The following is an 18076-nucleotide window of genomic DNA, read 5'->3' on the forward strand; positions in this document are numbered from 1 at the left end:
GAGCCTTAAGGTTTACTAATCTGGGCCATGAAGCCTTGGCAGCTATTTGGAGGGATCACTTTTCAGTTTTCACACAAAATGAGCTCTTTTTATTCTGTGCATTACTGGCCTACTGGGTATGGAATTTAGGCTAGGCCCATAGTCGTTGTTGTGGGAGAGCTCAGCTTCTTTCTTGCCTTTGGTGAGAAAGTTGGAGGTAGGAGATAGAGAGAGAGAGAGAGAGAGAGAGACAGAGAGAGAAAAAGTGGGGATCAAAAATCAGCCTGTGCCCTGGGTTTGACCCAGAACTGTCAAAGTATTTATCCAGCTGATCTTCAGCTTTATTAATCCACACGCTTGTTTATGGTGAGACAAAAAACAATGGTAGAAGAGGAAAAGAATGGCAGGGACTACCCAAGACATGATTCTAGGAATAGAACAGGATAATAGCTTAAATTAAAATAGCGAGATAATCAAAAAAAGAACATGTATACAAACACAAATGTATTAAAACACAGCACACACAATATGGGATTCATCTAAAAATATGCCCATCCTATATACACCCTTAATCGTTGCGTGCGCTTGTTTGTGGCCTACGATTTACGGACCTAAATTCCGTACTTCCAAGAATGGGATACCGGAAAAGCGGTCACAGTAATGAGAATGTAGGCATCTAAGTCTGTGTACCTTGCCGTTCCTGACTGTGAATAAAGGGTAGCGATTAAAAGGAAGCAACAAAACCACTGAAATCCAGGGCATATAAAAACACCCCGGGCAAAAGACGGGCTCACCTCGAGTAAACGTACAGAAATGTACCGTGGTATTGCATAAACATGGACCCGAAGAGGGGGTGAGATGGAGCGGAGAGGAGGTCAGGAAAGGAGGAGAGGAGCAGAGTGAGAGGGAGAGAGAGAGGGGGGGGGGGGGGGGGGGGGGGTACGAGGTACCAAGACGCGAACGATGACAAACACGGGGCGACTGGACACAACTGACATAAAATTCAGTCACCGCACGGCCCTGTATCAAACGACGTTAAATCCATCCATGCGCAACACACGAGCACACCACAACCACAATAAAACAGAGAAAAGCGGGAGGGAGAGAGGACAGCGGTGACCCCCGCAAAAAAAAAAAGAAACATTAAAAACAAAAGGACCGGATAAAATGTATCAATAAATGGTCCATATCGTGTTACCACCACCACAACAGCCAGTGATTAGTTTCGCTCGTACTTACATGTAGGCTGGCGAGAGTGGAGATGACCTGGAGGTTTTAAGGACGGGCACTGGGAATTTCCAGCTGACGGGAGAACCGCTTTTCCATTTCAACGGCATGTTGTCACCACCAAAGGGCTACAGCTGCGATAACGACGGTGAACTGTGATTCCATAAACAGGGCTGCAGCGAGGGCGTCCATTCCACACTACCCACACCGAGAGCGGAGGGGGAGGATGGCAGGACGCAGCCAGCAGCAGCAATGGAGGTAGCGGTAGGAGCAGAAGCAGCAGGAGCCGAACAAGTTAAAGGTTAACAGCTCAGGCTAATGACAGGCTAACGCTAATATCACTGCCCCCTGCAACGCGAAATCGATGCCTCCTTGTCTGCCGGCAGCGAGATATTTGAATGCTGTGTGTCACTTCCTGATGAAGGGGGGGAGAAAAAAAGGCGCCCGCGCTCCTGTCAGATGCGTGCAGAGGCGCAGCGATGCTACTGCCCCGGCAGCTCAACAATAGTGCCACCTGGTTAGAAAGCACAGCCGTCTGCAGTAACGGGCTTGTTATAGGAAGAACTGGGAAAGAGGGAGGAGTGAAAGGCAGAGCGAGAATGACACGGGGGGAAACGACTGCGCAGGCACAGTGGCTGATTTTCAAACGCAGTCCACATTATATCTATCTAGCGAAAGGATCACGTATTAATGAATCAGAGCAAACCCTATATAAAATCCGCAAACTTGCTAAAAGAATTGCGACGCTGGTAAGTAAATTGCTTCAAAGTGATGTGTGGTGGTGGCGGATGACTTCAGACGTACTTCGCACTCGGCAGCAAACTCAGTCGGGGCAATTTCGACCACAGCCTCGCCCACGGCGTCACGGCGGATGCGGGACTTGGAGCGCAGAATCTGCCACCGGCGTTTCTCTCCCGTTGTCAGGTCTACTGCCTATCCAAGCAAGTTGAATGCGGGACTTAAACCCAGGAACACGGCTCGTTTTAGCGATTACCACCCAGTCCATCCACGGAGCTGTCAAGCAGTCAGAGCATGTCATCTCCTGTGCATGCACTGTGCAATTCGCATCAAAACGACCCTGCATTTGATCGTAGGCTATGAATCACAACTCCTTGGCCCCTACTACCAGTGCATATTTGAGTCATAAACACATCGCAAAGCAATATGTAGTTACTCTCAGTCTCTCACCAATATTACTAAAATTATAGTCTCCATGTATATTTGCCTTTATTTTGTTTTACACTACCAGAGGTGTGATGTAAGTAAGGCACTACTGTGATTTGAAGACCATTCCTTCTATAGACATATTGCCAAGCCACTAAACGCAATTCAATTCAACTGTATTTATATCCAGATCCATTAACAGTAAACAATTGTACCGGGCAGTTGACCGGCCTCAACCCCAAGAGGGTCAAGCCTCTCCCTTTCAACCAGAATTCAATGCCAACAACCCAAAGCACCCACACACTGTCTATCTGTTCTAAACCGAAAGACTTGCCCCAACACACCTGAACAATCAATCCTCATCAACTCACTTAGCCTCTTCACACAAGTGAAACACTAGGGGGCTCAAAAACATCACATCTCCTTTCAAAACAAACACTTCCTCTAGGCGTTCTCCACACCACGTCAACCAATCAAACTGTATCTTTCTCCATCACCCCCCACCAATCACACACCAGCATCATCACCATATTCCGGGACCCCACTCGCTTGTATTCTTGGGAAAACCAAACCTCTTGCCTTGCATTTATCACCATTCAGCAAAAACAATGAAGAAAAGCCCACAATCTTTTTCTCCAGTGCATTTTCAGAGCACAATGGGGAGTCATTTCTGGGCGGTAATGGTGGCCACAGTGACTGGGCTTTGGGGAGAGCGCGATGGCAGTGGAGGGCTCACTCTTTGGTCTTTTGTGTGAGGGGGGCTGGTATGATAAAGGGCGGGTGGGTGAGCAGACAAAGGCGATCCGGTGGGATTTATCCTCTTTTGTCTACAGGCAGAGAGGCTGAGCGCGGCCAGATTAGAGCCCATTAAATCGACAAATGAACTACAATGAATTAATATTCCAGCATGTGTGTATATGTGTGTGTATGGATGTGTGTAGGGGGATGGGAGGGTGTGAGGCACTTTGACCCATCTCATAGTACAAGGGCCAATTAAACACACAAAGAGATTAAGAAGGAATAACTATGTGCTACAACAAACATTGACATGCAATCACACAAACACATACACACACACTTACAAAAGGCTATATGTGCATCCCCCCCCTCCCCCATGTTCTTCTGATACCAATATACATCCCACAGATTTAGGGATTTTGAGGGCAACAACAGCAGAACATCATAATGATTGATGATGCTTAATTAAGAGCATAGCAGACGTCACTGACAGCATTCAAAATAGCAATTTATTAAAATCTTTCCTGCTATTGTCCCTGTCAGATTCAAAGCTGTCATTTATCCTCATCCAATATTCATGCCCTCCCACACACCCATACCATTACACACGCACATGAACGCACGCACACCGAAATAAACACACACATCCTAGAATTGGAGGAGCCAGCAGCTTGATGGATTCAGCTCTGGGTGGCACGAGCTGCTCCCGCCTGCACACGATGTACCCTGAGCAGGAGATCTTCCCTCGCCTTATGCGGGAGGGAAATGAAGCGCAGACAGATGATCACACAGACCAGGGGGTGGACAGACACACAGACACACAGACACACAGACACACACACACACACACAGACACACACACACAAAACGGCAAGGGGAAAGATCTTGTGGTCCATTGCCTCATTTAAAAAAAGGCAAAGCCTATATGTTATATGCGAGTGATATGTAAATCAGCTATACACAAATCATGTAGCAATAGCGCCTATGTTTTCATATGCATATTGATAGCAGATTGCATATGAAAACAAAAAAAAAATCTCAATGAAGTGCAACAGGGACTGGTGAAGGCATAGTGGCCAAGCAATTTCACATTCCCATTGCGAATGTACATTCGTAATGAGGTCAGGAATGCAATTTCATTTAGAGGAACTGTCCTGACCTCAGGAAACACGCTTTGCTGCATTACCACTCTATCCACAAATGTGCTTAACACATTCCAACTGTGTAAGAGACATGTCCCACATTCTCCCTCCCTTAGCATTAGTCGTGTTTTTTTTCTCTTCCAATAATACATGATTAAGACACACAAGTCATCTGTGACACACTTCAGCTCTCTCTGGACTGCTGATGAAATACCATCACTCTACTAGATAGTCACATCTAGGTCTATACATGCAGACACTGAAAAGGATGGCATCTACTTTACTAGCCACAAAGGGAAGACAAAAAAAATAAAGTTCTAAAAATGGTCCACACTGCTCCACGAGTGGCAAAATCAAGATGAAAAATTCATGCTGTCCAATTATAGTTTTTAATTAAAGAGACAGATTTCATAATGAATTATGTTTGGGCACACCTCCCTTCCTACATCCTTTTAACACTATTTGCAATTCCAATGATTCATTAAAAATCACAAAGCACAACCTCGCCATAGCCCACCCCCTTTCCCCACGCATAGACAAATAAAACATTTGAACATGACAAATAGCAAGCTTCCACGCAATCAAGTTCAGACGGTTTGCTTTGATTTTTTTCCTAAGCAATGCCCCGGTGCCAAATCCAGGCAATCGCTCTGCAACCGCTGCAGGCTAATGTGACATGACCAAGATGGTATTGATTGCCGAAATACACAGCACCAAAATAGTCCATGGCCAAAAAGTCTGTGGTGAACTTAGAACAGATAAAACCGGCATCTCCAAATTAAGCCAAGCCACAAAGATCCCTCAGGCAAAGCTTTCTCAACGAAGGCCGCCACTTGCTCGAATTAATGTATTAGCACAAATGCAACACTGATCTCCTACCAAGGCATCCAAAAGACAAATAAATGTTCCCCACTGTGTCCACTGGCAGCTAAGGATATTGCAGCACCATACCACCTCTTCTCCTCCTCAAGTCTCTGTGCTATTCAGTAGTTCAGCAGCTCTGCCCTGTATCTAGCATTGATTTCCCCCATTGCCATATGCCTTATTCAAACATAAGCATATGCTACAGTGGACCTTTGTGCAAAGTCCCACATGTTTTACTTACTGTTTATACTTATTCTTCAAGGTACACACTAATGACAATTAAAAAAAACATTCAAAAAGGTCTTTCAAAACACAACATGCAATTTTCAGTGATTAGATGAGACCATGAAAGCCAGCAATCAAGCTGAAAAGTGAAATTCACAAATACCACTGGAATAAGACAGCAGATAAATCTAAGGTCTCCATTAGGCTCCATTACCCTTGATTCTTATGTCATGATGTAATGGTTTCAGTTTCTTAGAAAGCAAGTAGGTTACCATCAGATGAAGAGGTCAGCCATTACAGTTGCACTGGATGTACCTGTTAATCTGTTTTTCTCTAGAAATGACCCCTTTAACAAGTTTAAGAGTACGTATATATATATATAAAAAAAGATTAAAAACAAGGATGAGCGCAAATGAGAGCCGGAAACGTCTCCGGAACAATCTGCAGGATACCGCAAGACAAACGAGCCCGTTTTTGGCCTTTAACAGACACCTCAATTAACACGCTAATCAGTATACAAATGAACAACCAGAGGCGAGTCTAACAAGTTCAGGCCAAATCAAAATCAATGGAGTCCACAGCCAACTGCAAATGGCCTGTTCTACGCCTGAAAGACGGCATCCATTAAGATGGTCCTGATAATGTGTACCAAAGTGGGGGAAGGATACCTACTCTACCTTCATACTCCCACAGAGTCATGCTACTCAGTTTAGGCTGTGGACTTCAGATATGGAATAAAGAAGACCAGCCAGGCAATCACAGACACAAGATGCCATCATGTGCTGAATACATGGTATTCATAGCCATAAGCATCAAATGGGGTTCAGCAAAGGAGGAAGTTGTGAACATAACAGTATGGTGTGTGTGTTTGTGTGTCCCAAGTACAGATATAGAAATACTATAGATAGATGATCATTCTGGACATGCGACAGTGCTCTTAAGCCCCACCTATTCAGTCTGTAGCACTTGGTGATTGACTGGTGTTGACTAAAGCGAAACAAAATAAGCTTATCTAAATCGTGAGTGCATCTAGGCAGGTTGTTGCAGATATGATACACCAACAATGCTAAGCTAATGCTAGCTTTTTCAACTTTGTTTTATTGTATGCGGACTTGGGTCGCCGGGGCAGGGTTGTCACACTCTAAAGTTAGTGACTTCCACTTCTATGAGTGACACATTCACATTCTCTTCCAGAATAGATGTGACTGAGCAGTTGGCAGAGGATGGAACAGCTGTTGGTAAAAAAGTAATTACCAGAGGGCAAGATCCTGTCAAACTGATTACGAACACCAACGGTGATGCGAGAGGTAAACAGAAAGGGGGTAAATGCTGATGGCTGCACACATCCAAATTTAACACTGGGATAAGCAACGACCTTACAGACGGACAATCTTAACAGTTTGTCCTTGAGATCATTGGCGCATCAGTTTCTTTTTTTGCTTTCCTTCTTTTTTCTTCCTCTTCCTCTCCTCCTCCGCAAGGTCTATTGGTGACTGCATTTTCAATGCGGTGGAACAAGCAGTGTAGCCCTCTTCCTGAATGCTCCCCCTTCTGTTCCATTACTGTGAATTCAATCCAATTTCAAGTTAAGTTTCACTTTATTCCTTTGGGGGCTTTTTTTCTCAGAGAGAGGCACATTACCAAAACTGCTTTAAAGAAACCCAGAGCTTAAACTAGACATCCCAAAACAGTGAGTGTTGGGTGACATAAGTCAAGCGACACTGTTCTCCTAACGGAGGAAAGGGGGCCGGAGGGAGGGAGGGGAAGGGTTATCGACAGAACAGAGATGGCCTGGACTCTGGGTGTTATTCGCTGTTTAGAGGGGAACACAGGCGTGTAATGGCCAAAGCCATGTGAGCAGCACTCACACTCCCCTACGGACTCTAGGACACACGGGGGGGAATCATTACTACTGAAGAGGAGCTGGACATGGCTAATGAGAGAGAGAGAGAGAGAGAGAGAGAGAGAGAGCTGGACATGGCTAATGAGAGAGAGAGAGAGAGAGAGAGAGAGAAAAGAAAAAACAGCAACAGAACAGAGAAAGAGAAGAAGCAATAGGGGATGCGGGGGGAGGGGGGCAAGGGGTTAGAAAGTAACTTTATACTTTAGTTGACTTTTCAAACCCTAGCTAAAAATAAAAATCAGTCCAAATCACAACAAGACTCCCAGACTTGTTAAAGGTTACAATTCAAAATATATAGTGCAGCTATTTGGGCAGAAATGGTTTGTTCTGGTGTGAAAAGGAGAGAAGAAGTGTTTGACAGTAGGTGATTGTGTATGTGTGTATCTATGTGTGTGTGTGTGTGTGTGTGTGGCTATGCGGCCACAGTATAACACAAACCATAAAGAAAACTTCCTCCCTTCATGTGAGAACTAATCCTGGAGGAGAGTGCTTTTGGGTGGCATCCACATGAATACGGCGCAAACTCAGTGTTAAGTATTGGCCTTTTGTCCAAAGGCATTTTCAGGGCCTTTTTATGTAGCTTTTTAACGGGCTTCAGAGTGAGGACTTAAAAAAAAAAAACGCAACCTTTACGTTGCCGTGTGGACAGGCAAAAACAGAGGTCGCAACTTTATCCACCATTACTTGTCCCTGAAGCTTCAGGTTGGAGCTGTTCCTTCATCCACCACATCCTCAGTGGCAGTGAGTAGAAAATAAATTATTTTCATACACAACATAGTCAGCCAATTTGTTTTTAATGTTGTTGAATTCAAATGTTTGACTGTTGATGATGATAAATAAACAATTCGTAGGATTTCTCGTCTCGTAGTATCAAAACTCTTTTATGCGTTCATAATTCCTGATCGTGTTGAATATGATCACCTATGGAGAATCACATTCTTATGCAGGAACCCTGCTGACAAAAGCTGTCAGTGCAGCACTGAGTGCTGTGCAGGGCACAGTGCAGGTGGTCACAGCGTCCGTCAGGGTGAGAGATCATACACGCTGGGCAGAGAACGATAATTAACTTTGACAGGACTGGTGTCTTACAACATTGTGTTGGCATGCTGATGAGCAATCATGTAAACACAACATTATAATAGGATTAGGCATTTGAAAAGGCACATTTTCGCAAAAGCATAAAAGTTAAACTATGAAAGAAACTAAATGCATTCATCTGGGGGCCAGGGGGGCCTTGTAGGATGGAAGACTACCCACTTAACTGATTACAATTCCTTAATAGCCTCTGTGCTTGCTAGCATGCAGCTGATCTGCATGTCATCTTAGTGGTGCTAATGCTAAACAAACTGTCATTCAGGAGTGAGATGTTGAGAAGATAGGACAGATATGAGAGCCCCCCACTCCCCCCCCAAACTCCAGCAGGGGTGTCCGGGATGGATCTGCCAGTAGTCAGCCTAGTGATTGCCAGGTGCTTAAGGAAGCTAAGCTAACTCCTTTACAGCATTAAACCCCACTAATGACATTAAGAGAGTAGGCACGGCACTTCACACGCAACACAACATGCAGAGGTTCATGGAGAGGGTGTGTGTGTGTGTATGTGAGAGAAAGCCAGCGTGATTGTGTGTGTGTGTGTGTGAGTGTGTGTGTACATGAAGGTGTAGGAGAGAAGGGTAGAGAACATGTGTAAGTAAGTGTTAATCTGCAGGTACAAGTTGCAAGGGGGCACTCGCACATGTGTGGGTGTGTGTATACACTTATCCATATGCACAAGAAAATATATAGAGCAGAATAGAATGTGAGTGTGTGTGTGAGAAGTGCACAGATATGTGTGTGCATTGGCTTAATACACAGTCATGGAAAAGACACATACAATATGTGTACATGAGAGTCTGTGGGTGAGTTAGCATTGTCATGAGAGTGTGTGTGTGTGTGCTTATCTGCATGTTTTTGTGACAATACGTTCTTTTGACTTTACAATTCAGGCTGCAACGCTCAGCTTTGTGAGTGTTTTGCTTGCGAGTGTGTTTGAATACATGCGACACAGGAGGACAGACTCGGACAAGAGTTCAAATGTGCTTTTCTGAGTGCTTTTCTGTGTTCCAACATGAGCAACTCAGAGTGCAGATCAATGTGCTGTGTTTGCGTGAGTGTGTTTGAGTGAGTGTGTGTGTGAGTTAGTGAGCAAGCATGTGTGTGTGTGTGTGTGTGTGTGTGTGTGTGTGAGTGAGTGAGTGAGCGAGTGTCTGCAAGAGAGAGCGCGGAAGAGAGAGAGTATGAGTGAGTGAATGAGCGAGCGATAGATAGATAGATAGATAGATAGATAGATAGATAGATAGATAGATAGAGAGAGAGAGAAAGAGAGAAAAGACGTCATAACAGCATTAGTGACACACATTCTCAGGAAGCGGCCTGTGATCTCAGATAATCTCCTACCATCTACTGGCCACACGGGGAAGTGACTAGACTTTGGTATAAATGCCGGACTATCCCTCTCTTTCAGTAACCCCAAACGCTCATTAGTATTGTCCTGAATTGGAAGAATAAATTAAAACAGAAACTGGTAGTGTCCTTTTACCGCTGCTCTGTGGAGTCAGTGCTGAGCTATGGCATCTCACTGTGGTTTGCCAGCTGCACAGCAGCAGAAAGAAAGGTACTCCAGAGGGTCATTAACACCGCACAAAGAGTCATTGGCTGCTCTCTGGAGGACATCTATACAACACGCTGCCTCAGGAAGGCCAACAGCATCCTCAGAGACTCAACACACCCTGGTCACCACCTATTTGAAATGTTATGCTTTCGGACCATCAAAGCAAAAACAGACAGGCTGAGAAACCGCTTCTATCCAAGAGCTATCATTGCACTAAACAATGCACACAACTGACCTGTATTTCTGTCTCTATGATGAGTAATATGTCTTGTGTTTTGCTTAAGCTGAGTTTTTATAGTGTTAATCAGAAATTATATTGTATATATATATTTGTATTGTTTTTGTTTTTTTACTTTTCAATTGCACTGAAGTCTGAGAGCTGCCACCTCAATTTCGTTGCACTTGTGCAATGACAAATAAATATGTTCTATTCTATTCTCTGCGGTCACTTCAACATATATCATGTCTGTCAACAACTCGGAATCTACCTACAATATATCACTCTCTCCCTCACACACCGCTTGCAGCTTAGAGATGTTTCAGGGGTATATGTCTCTCAAAGTAATATCTGGAGGTGTGTGTGTGTGTGTGTGTGTGTGTGTGTGTGAGTGTGTGTGAGAGAGAGACTCACTCATTCACTCTCACTAAGAGATCCCATGTGAGTAGGCAGAGCATAAGCACAGGATGGCACCACACCTCTGTCCTCACCCACTTAATTAAAAGCCAATCTACTGGCTCTGCCTGACATTGCTATTCATATACTTCTATAATTAGAGTCACCGATCCACTGGGGCCTATGGGGGGGGGGGTCAAGAAAGGGGGTACAGGGCCACTGGAAGAATGACAACAAAGATTCTTGCTCTCTTTCCTCTTCTTCTCTCAAATAAACACTATGCTTTGTTTTGATCCAAAAAGGCAAGAAACCCCCCCCTCCTCCAAACTTCTAGGGAAGAGGTAACAGGTTTGGATGGTACAACAGGTCCACACGCTATCAAACACAGAAAATAATGAATAGCCCAGAATAGCCTACAGAATATAAATATTTAAAGAATAACTAAATACATAAAACGGGGGCCACTTTACAAAACATCTTTGCTGTATTTAAAGCCTACCTGTTATTGCTGCGACAGAACAGAATTTCGCCCAGTGTCTGTTTGTGGTGTGTACACAACAGAAGAAAGCAGACACACAGTCACAACAGAGACATACCTGCAATACCGGAAATGTAAATGGCCACCGCCACACATAAGACAAAAACTACAGAGACTTGCAGAGTACCCATAGGCGGTGTGGGCATAGGCTATGCAGTCATTAGGCTAAGCTTAGGACTTACGCCCAGGCAGTACAGCAAACCCATTCATTCTGACACACACACACACACACACACACACACACACACACACACACACACAAACAAACACACACACACACCTTTTTCAAAAACTGTGTGATCTGGCATGCCTGAACATGGTGAAACTGATGGAGGAGGGCGAAAAAAGAAGGACAGAGATTACTGATGGTTTTAAAGATCAGTCGAGTGCAACACTAAAAAGGGAATTTTAAATCCTGTCTAACACATCCGTCTCTTTGAAAATGGGGTTCTCCCCTTGAAGACTGTGTGTGGCAGAGGATGTGAACAGGAGATCAAACATTTTTAAGGGTTTGGGTACGCACTGCTGATGTCTTCTCTTACAGGAACAGTTATTCAAGAAATTCTGTGTGAGTGTGTGTGTGTGTGTGTGTGTGCCCGTGTGCCTGTGTGCATGTCCGCCCTCGACGGTACAAATGACATGTTGATTTCAAAACACAACCACCCCTCCCCTCTTGAAAGAAAGAAACAGGACAAAAAAAAAAAGAGACAGAAAATGAACCATGCCCTCATCCAGAAAAAAAAAAAAAGTTGGGGAGCTATGAAAATGCGCTTGTTCAGCTCCAAATCCAACAGTGCATTTTTAGCAGGGCTCAGCGCAAATCCACAATTAATCCGCATTTGTCATTTTCAAAGCATTTCTGCAGGAGAAAAACCCCATCACCATGCTTAAGTACTTAGAAGAGAGAGAACTCAGCAGACGGAAATGTCTGAGATGGGAAAGCCAAGCGAGTGAGGGAAAGAGAGGGAGAGCAAGTGAGAGAAAGAGAGGGAGAGCGAGAGTGAGAAAGAGGGAGAGCGAGAAAGTGAGAGAGCCCAAACAGAGGAGACAGAGGGAGGATGGAGTGTGAGAATGAGATAGAGGAGTGATATACTGTGAGTGAGCAAGATTAAACCTCAGGAAAGGAATGAAAGAGTAAGAAAAAAGAAAAGGATTGTTCAGAAAAGGGGGAGTGAGAAGATGTAAATAAAAGCCAGAAAGCAAGAGAGAAAGATAAAATGAGAGAGAAAGAGAGAGATCAGATTCAGAAAAAAAGAGCAAAGGAACAGGGGAAAGTGGGAAGATGAAGATATATGAAGAGATACAGCAGGTTGAGGATGCTGGGAAGGTCTCAATGCTAAATTCACCCCTCATCCTCACAGTGGAGACAGCCATTCGCCTATCTATGTTATGACTTCAAGGGTAAATGTACAGGATTGGACCACTCACAATCCAGACAAATCTAGTTCCTGAACAACACACACACACACACACACACACACACACACACACACACACACACACACACACACACACACCCTTTTAAGAATTTGAGACAGAGTGTGCGTGCCCACAGGTCTCTGCGTTTTTCCCAATGGTACTTTTGAAGATTATGTCATGAAATTACCCTCCATGTCAGTTTTGGCACAGATTCCCTGGTTTGATTTGATTATGCTTCACAAGCAAACGATCCGATTCAATTCAATTCAGTTTCACTATAGGTAGGATATAGGAGATATGAAATGCTGTATAGCTGCCTTCCATATTTGGAGAGATGTTTAAAAGCTCTAAAGGCAACACAAATCTATAGTAAACCAGTTGTGAAAACCACTAGAGCAGAGGTCACCAACCCGTGTCGATCTCGGGGACTTTCCATGTCGATCTCCAAAATTTAAAAAAATGTTTGTTTGTTTTTGTTTTGTTTTCATTTTCGAACATTTTCTGAAGTGTCTTCTGAAATGTTTCCTAACGGAATTCTGAAGACCATAATCAGAAAAGATCTCTGAACACAGCTGAAGTGTTCTCAGGAGGATTCTTAAATTGAACTTCAAATTGAATAAGGAGCCAGATTTCTACAGACTTCCAGGCGAAAAACACACCGTTAACAGCCCTGTATCCATGTTTGCCCAAGCAACCGATCGCTGCGTGTCATTACTTCTACTGTCTATGTCTGGCAAGTGTGAGAGCGCCGAAGTTGCGTAGAGGCCGAGATCGGTATTGCAGACAGATAGAGATTTCAATCAAATTGGATATGAAGAAGAAATCTGTCACATAGTTTCAGCGTCAAACTAATAAAATAATTGCTGTCTGTGGTTCTATATGGGCTGTGGAAATAATTTAGAAAAATCATAGTTTGAGATGGATTGATAGCCTAATTGATATACTTAAGACAGTGATGGTGCACTTCTACACCTGCATCATCGAGTCCATCCTCTCCTCCTCCATCACCACCTGGTACGCTGCTGCCACTGCCAACGACAAGGGCAGACTGCAGCGTATCATCCGCACTGCTGAGAAGGTGATTGGCTGCAATCTGCCATCTCTACAGGACCTGTTTGCCTCTAGGACCCTGAGGCGGGCAGGTAAGATTGCGGCCGATCCCTCCCACCCGGGTCATAAACTCTTCGAGGTTCTCCCCTCTGGCAGGAGGCTGCGGTCCATCAGGACCAAAACCTCACGCCACAAAAACAGTTTTTTCCCTACTGCTGCTGGTCTCATCAACAAGGCCCGGGTCCCCCACCTGTCTTGGACTCTTGCCCCTCCCCCACTCCCCAAATCTGAGTTATGTTAACTCACATCTCCTTTCACTCCTTTACATTGCACATTCACTTTTGCACACCTGCACTGCTTTCTTTTGCATTTTACCCCTTACTTCACTTCTTTATATACACTCTATTTATATATACATCTGTTTACATACTGTGTTCTGTAGTACTTATGTTATGTCTAGTACTTAGTGTGCTCCTATGTTTTTATGTTATGTTATGTAGTACTTATTGTGTGTGTATGTTTGTGTTTTTATGTTTTTATGTTTACTGTATGCACCTATGCACCAGAAAAAATTTCAAGTAGGCGCATACCTACGTGACAATAAATCTGTTTCTGATTCTGATTCTGATTCTGATTCTGATATAATTGAGAACCCCTGATTAAGTGTGTTCTTGGTCACATAAATTTGAAAGCTGGACCAAAGTGTTTGATTTCATTCAATTACAACTAGACCCAATACAAAGATAAGTTGTAAGTACGGTCTGGAGTCTGGACATTCTTTTTCTCTCAACGCCTCAATAGGTAGATCTTGCCTTCACCAAGGTAAAGGTTGGTGATCTTGGGCCTAAAAAGTTTGGTGACCACTGCACTAGAGGATCCAACAAAGGATTACAAATTGGATGTCTTGCGGAAATGAACATAGAAAAACCAGAAAAAAAGCATATTGGCAAAAGTTTGATCCATTGATTTTACAGATTGATATTGAATTAGACCAATACAAAAATGGATTATCCTAATCAAAAAAACGTTGTTGTTGCACACCCCTAGCCTTCTTCCATCTACCATGTGTTGCGTAACTTCCATAAAGCTAATCACAGCCTCACAAAGATAACACCAAATTAACGACACCTTCATCTGTTCCGCATTATCCGCCTCACACCAATTCTCAAGCCACAGCTCCTGTTACTTCCAGAGAGGCCCTAACGATGCAACGTTTACTAACTGCCAGGCAACAATCACCAAGGTCTCAGGATCCAGCACCAGCACGAGTGTTTCATTTTCACCTTGTCTCCAGAGCCAGCTCCAAATGCCTAGGCAGCCAACAGGGACTCGATTTTAGATACACACTGACGTCAGTGCATCAGCCCCTCTCTACCAACAACAACATAGGCTGGGAATACATGGCAAAGGACTGGAAACCTGTAATATGGGATGAAATAGAATACAATGGAATGGAATGACATAGACCATTTAGAATAAAAACAAAACACTCGTCTTATGGATTTAGGGCTGTGGTGGATTATGATGGAGGTGAGTCCTTATACCTGACATGGGCAGGAAAGCACGGAACAGTTCGTCATCTGTGTCGGCCAAGTCAATAATAGCAACTCTGGAGTGAGAAGGAAAAAACTGAGGAGGATGAATAAAGAATGATGGTCTTCAATTCAATGAAGACTCAATAGTAATCATTTTTGTGGGCCATATTTCACTTTTTTAACAAACATTAGGCAACAGTCAAATATCACCATGTAGTGAACCCAATCAAACAGGTTGACCTCTAGACCCCCAGTTCTACTTCACTGGCCAACGGGTGCGAAACCTCTCATTCAACTCTGTCCTCCCATCTTAACAAGCTTGGCTGTAAAACATTTGGTTCCACAAATAGCCTATAGGAGAGCCAATACGTAAACAAAGACACACAATGTGATTCATGTGTACTTCATATAGGTATGTTTGGCACGTACTCTTAAGAACTGGATTATTGGTGCTCAACATATGTATTATTAATAGGACCCCCCGAACACAGGACCATTTATCAGACTGCAGATGGCGTCAATGACAGCAGCACCAGTTGCTCAATCAGCCATATGGTTCTCTGGTATAGCCTATGTGCACAACCGGGTGCTGGAAGAAGCCTGGGCACTGAGAATGTGGAAAATGGTATGTAACTAACAGAATGAATTAAGTATAACACATTTTTTTCTTTTTTTACTGTGGAGAAACCTACACCAGCTTCTCCAACACCTTTCCTTTGATGCCCTGCACCACTGTTAGAATTGGTAGTCTCTATTAATGGATCAAAGAGCTACATTGACTGCATTTAGCAGACATTTCGTTGGAAGCGACATGCAGATCAGACATTTTTCAAAGGTATGTGGGTGGTTCCCAGGTACCATACCCTCTACCTTGGTGTCGTTGCCACAGAAAGGCGATAAAATGAATGTGAAATGTCCTGAGAAAAGAAAAAAAGATTCCAGCCTGATAATTCTATTGAAGTAGTCAGCATTAGTTCTGCACTTTCAGCCATGATAACCAACATCCACTAGACAACCAATATTAGTCTGAATTCGCAACAGGTCTGGGCCGGATCTGGCCTCCAAATCCCTGCCAGATCATGCAAGGATCGGTCCCCAAATATGAGGTGCCTATCTGACCACGGGCACCACTGTTTCACCCCCACGCACGTGGCCGGATAATCACGTTGGCACCACATCATCTATTGGGCCTCAGCGCACGGTGCACAGTCGACCCAGTGCCACAACAGTGCCTTTCCAACAGCTCCAACCAATCGCGGCTCAGCTCCATAAACAGAAATACATCAGAGGCATCACTATCATCCAGACATTAAAAATAAGCAGACCTGTAGATACCACCACAGGTGGTTTTCAGCCAAGGTTTCAAAAGCGGGTCAGCAACAGTGCCTGAGAAAGCACTTAAGAGCAGGTGGCTTTATGTTACCGGAGGAGAAAGCAACCCGCCTGGGACATGTAATACCCAACACCCTATACTCCAGCATTCACCTCAGCCAGCCACGGCGGGTTGTGTAAACAGGGAGATAACACCTCAGTTCCTGATTATCAAACGCTTCCATGTTTAAAAAAACCTCCATGAGATCAAACAAGTGCTTAAGTTTGCTGCCAGCACACATGTCCAGCCCACAAACAAACTAAGAACAAAACAAAAATGAGCAAGGGTGTGTTGGCAGAGGGTGCCCAGTGGGTTGCACTGGCAAGGGCTGGGGCAGTGATTCACAGGCAGAAGGGATAGCATGTGATGTGGGCATGGGTGTGGTGTGACAGGCGCAGGAACAGATGGGGCCTGGTGGAAAACAGCTTAGGGAACACAAGGGAACAATCCCTGCCAGGGGCACTCTCACCCACACCAGCAAGCCGCTCTGACTGTCAGCTGGGCCCCTACTGTCCACTTTAATGTGAAGTGTGTGTGTGTGTGTGTGTGTGTGTGTGTGTGTGTGTGTGTGTGTGTATTCCCGTGTCTGTCTTAACTTGTGTGCCTTGAGGGTTTGTCTGTTTTAGCGGATGCTTTTAAGTATTTTTTAGATCTATCTGCTGTAAGGGGTGTTCCTATAAAAATGAATAAAATGGAATCAAACTGTAGACTTGCAGACTTAAGGTGGGTGACTGTTGTTTTGCAGACCAAATTTAACAAGATGGAGAACAGAGTTCCCCTAAATCAAATATGATGCCACTGAATGTTTTTTTTAGTTAATACAATAACATATGAGACTTGTGTCATAAGATTTCTGTACCTCAAATTACAGAATAATTGGATAGGAAATTAATCCCCTGTAGGTCATACAGTTCTACTTGAACAGTGGTATTAGTATGCAGCGGGTGGTGTGTGGTAGAAGAAACTTCTATTTGTACTCCAGAAAGGAGAACGAAGGTTCATGCTTTGGGGTTCACACATCACTGGGAGACCAAACAAAACACTGGAGGATCCCATTACAACCATTATGTAATAGAACACGTTGCTTCTTGGAGAGGTGACAGGCTATTTCCATCTGTGCACATGCCATCGAAATCAATGTCAGAGCCTGGTTGGGCATCTTGGAAAGGATCTGCGATCACAATCCATGCAGAAGCCAATATAACTGCCCCAGCCCTCATGGTCTCTCAAACACACGTTCACATGCAAATCTCTTTCTTTCTTTCTATCTTGCAATCACATGCCCCCTCTCCACCAACACAAACTAGGAGCTAGTTCTGGACTGGTGCTAGTGCCAGTACGAAGTTCTAAGAACCGGTCCGCTTTTCCACGAGCCACGTCATTCCATACGCAAGCAAACATAGCTACTAATTTCTCATCAATGTTATGATTGTAGAACTTAACATTATTATTATAAACATAATACTGATGTGAGATCACAAAAATGTTACAAACACAACATTAGCAGCTTTGCTTGCTTGGTTAATGTCAGTTGATCCACAGCTAACTAGCTTAGGCTACTAAAGCCATGGTAACGGTATGTTTTCGGTATCTTCATTTTTTGAAAGGTGATTTTTGTTGTTGTCTCATTCCTTAAATAAAGACTATTTATTTTTCCTTT

The 18076-nt window shown here is 43.9% G+C and overlaps 1 protein-coding gene across 2 annotated transcripts in view; it reads right to left on the reverse strand.

The window, feature by feature from the left end:
• Window positions 1-18076, reverse strand: part of klhl13 (kelch-like family member 13) — a 78031-nt gene that overhangs the window by 46125 nt on the left and 13830 nt on the right. The window contains exon 1 of one of the 2 annotated variants that reach the window (XM_080855606.1): window positions 1219-1660. The exons of the other annotated variant lie outside the window; for it this stretch is intronic. Within the exon in view, the coding sequence (XP_080711732.1) occupies window positions 1219-1316 (98 nt within the window). The 5' untranslated portion in view covers window positions 1317-1660. Of the gene's footprint in view, window positions 1-1218; window positions 1661-18076 lie in introns of those variants that run through there. 2 annotated transcript variants of the gene reach the window in all.

This window comes from Sprattus sprattus, assembly GCF_963457725.1.
Source record: "Sprattus sprattus genome assembly, chromosome: 1".
Classification (NCBI taxonomy): Eukaryota; Metazoa; Chordata; class Actinopteri; order Clupeiformes; family Clupeidae; genus Sprattus; species Sprattus sprattus.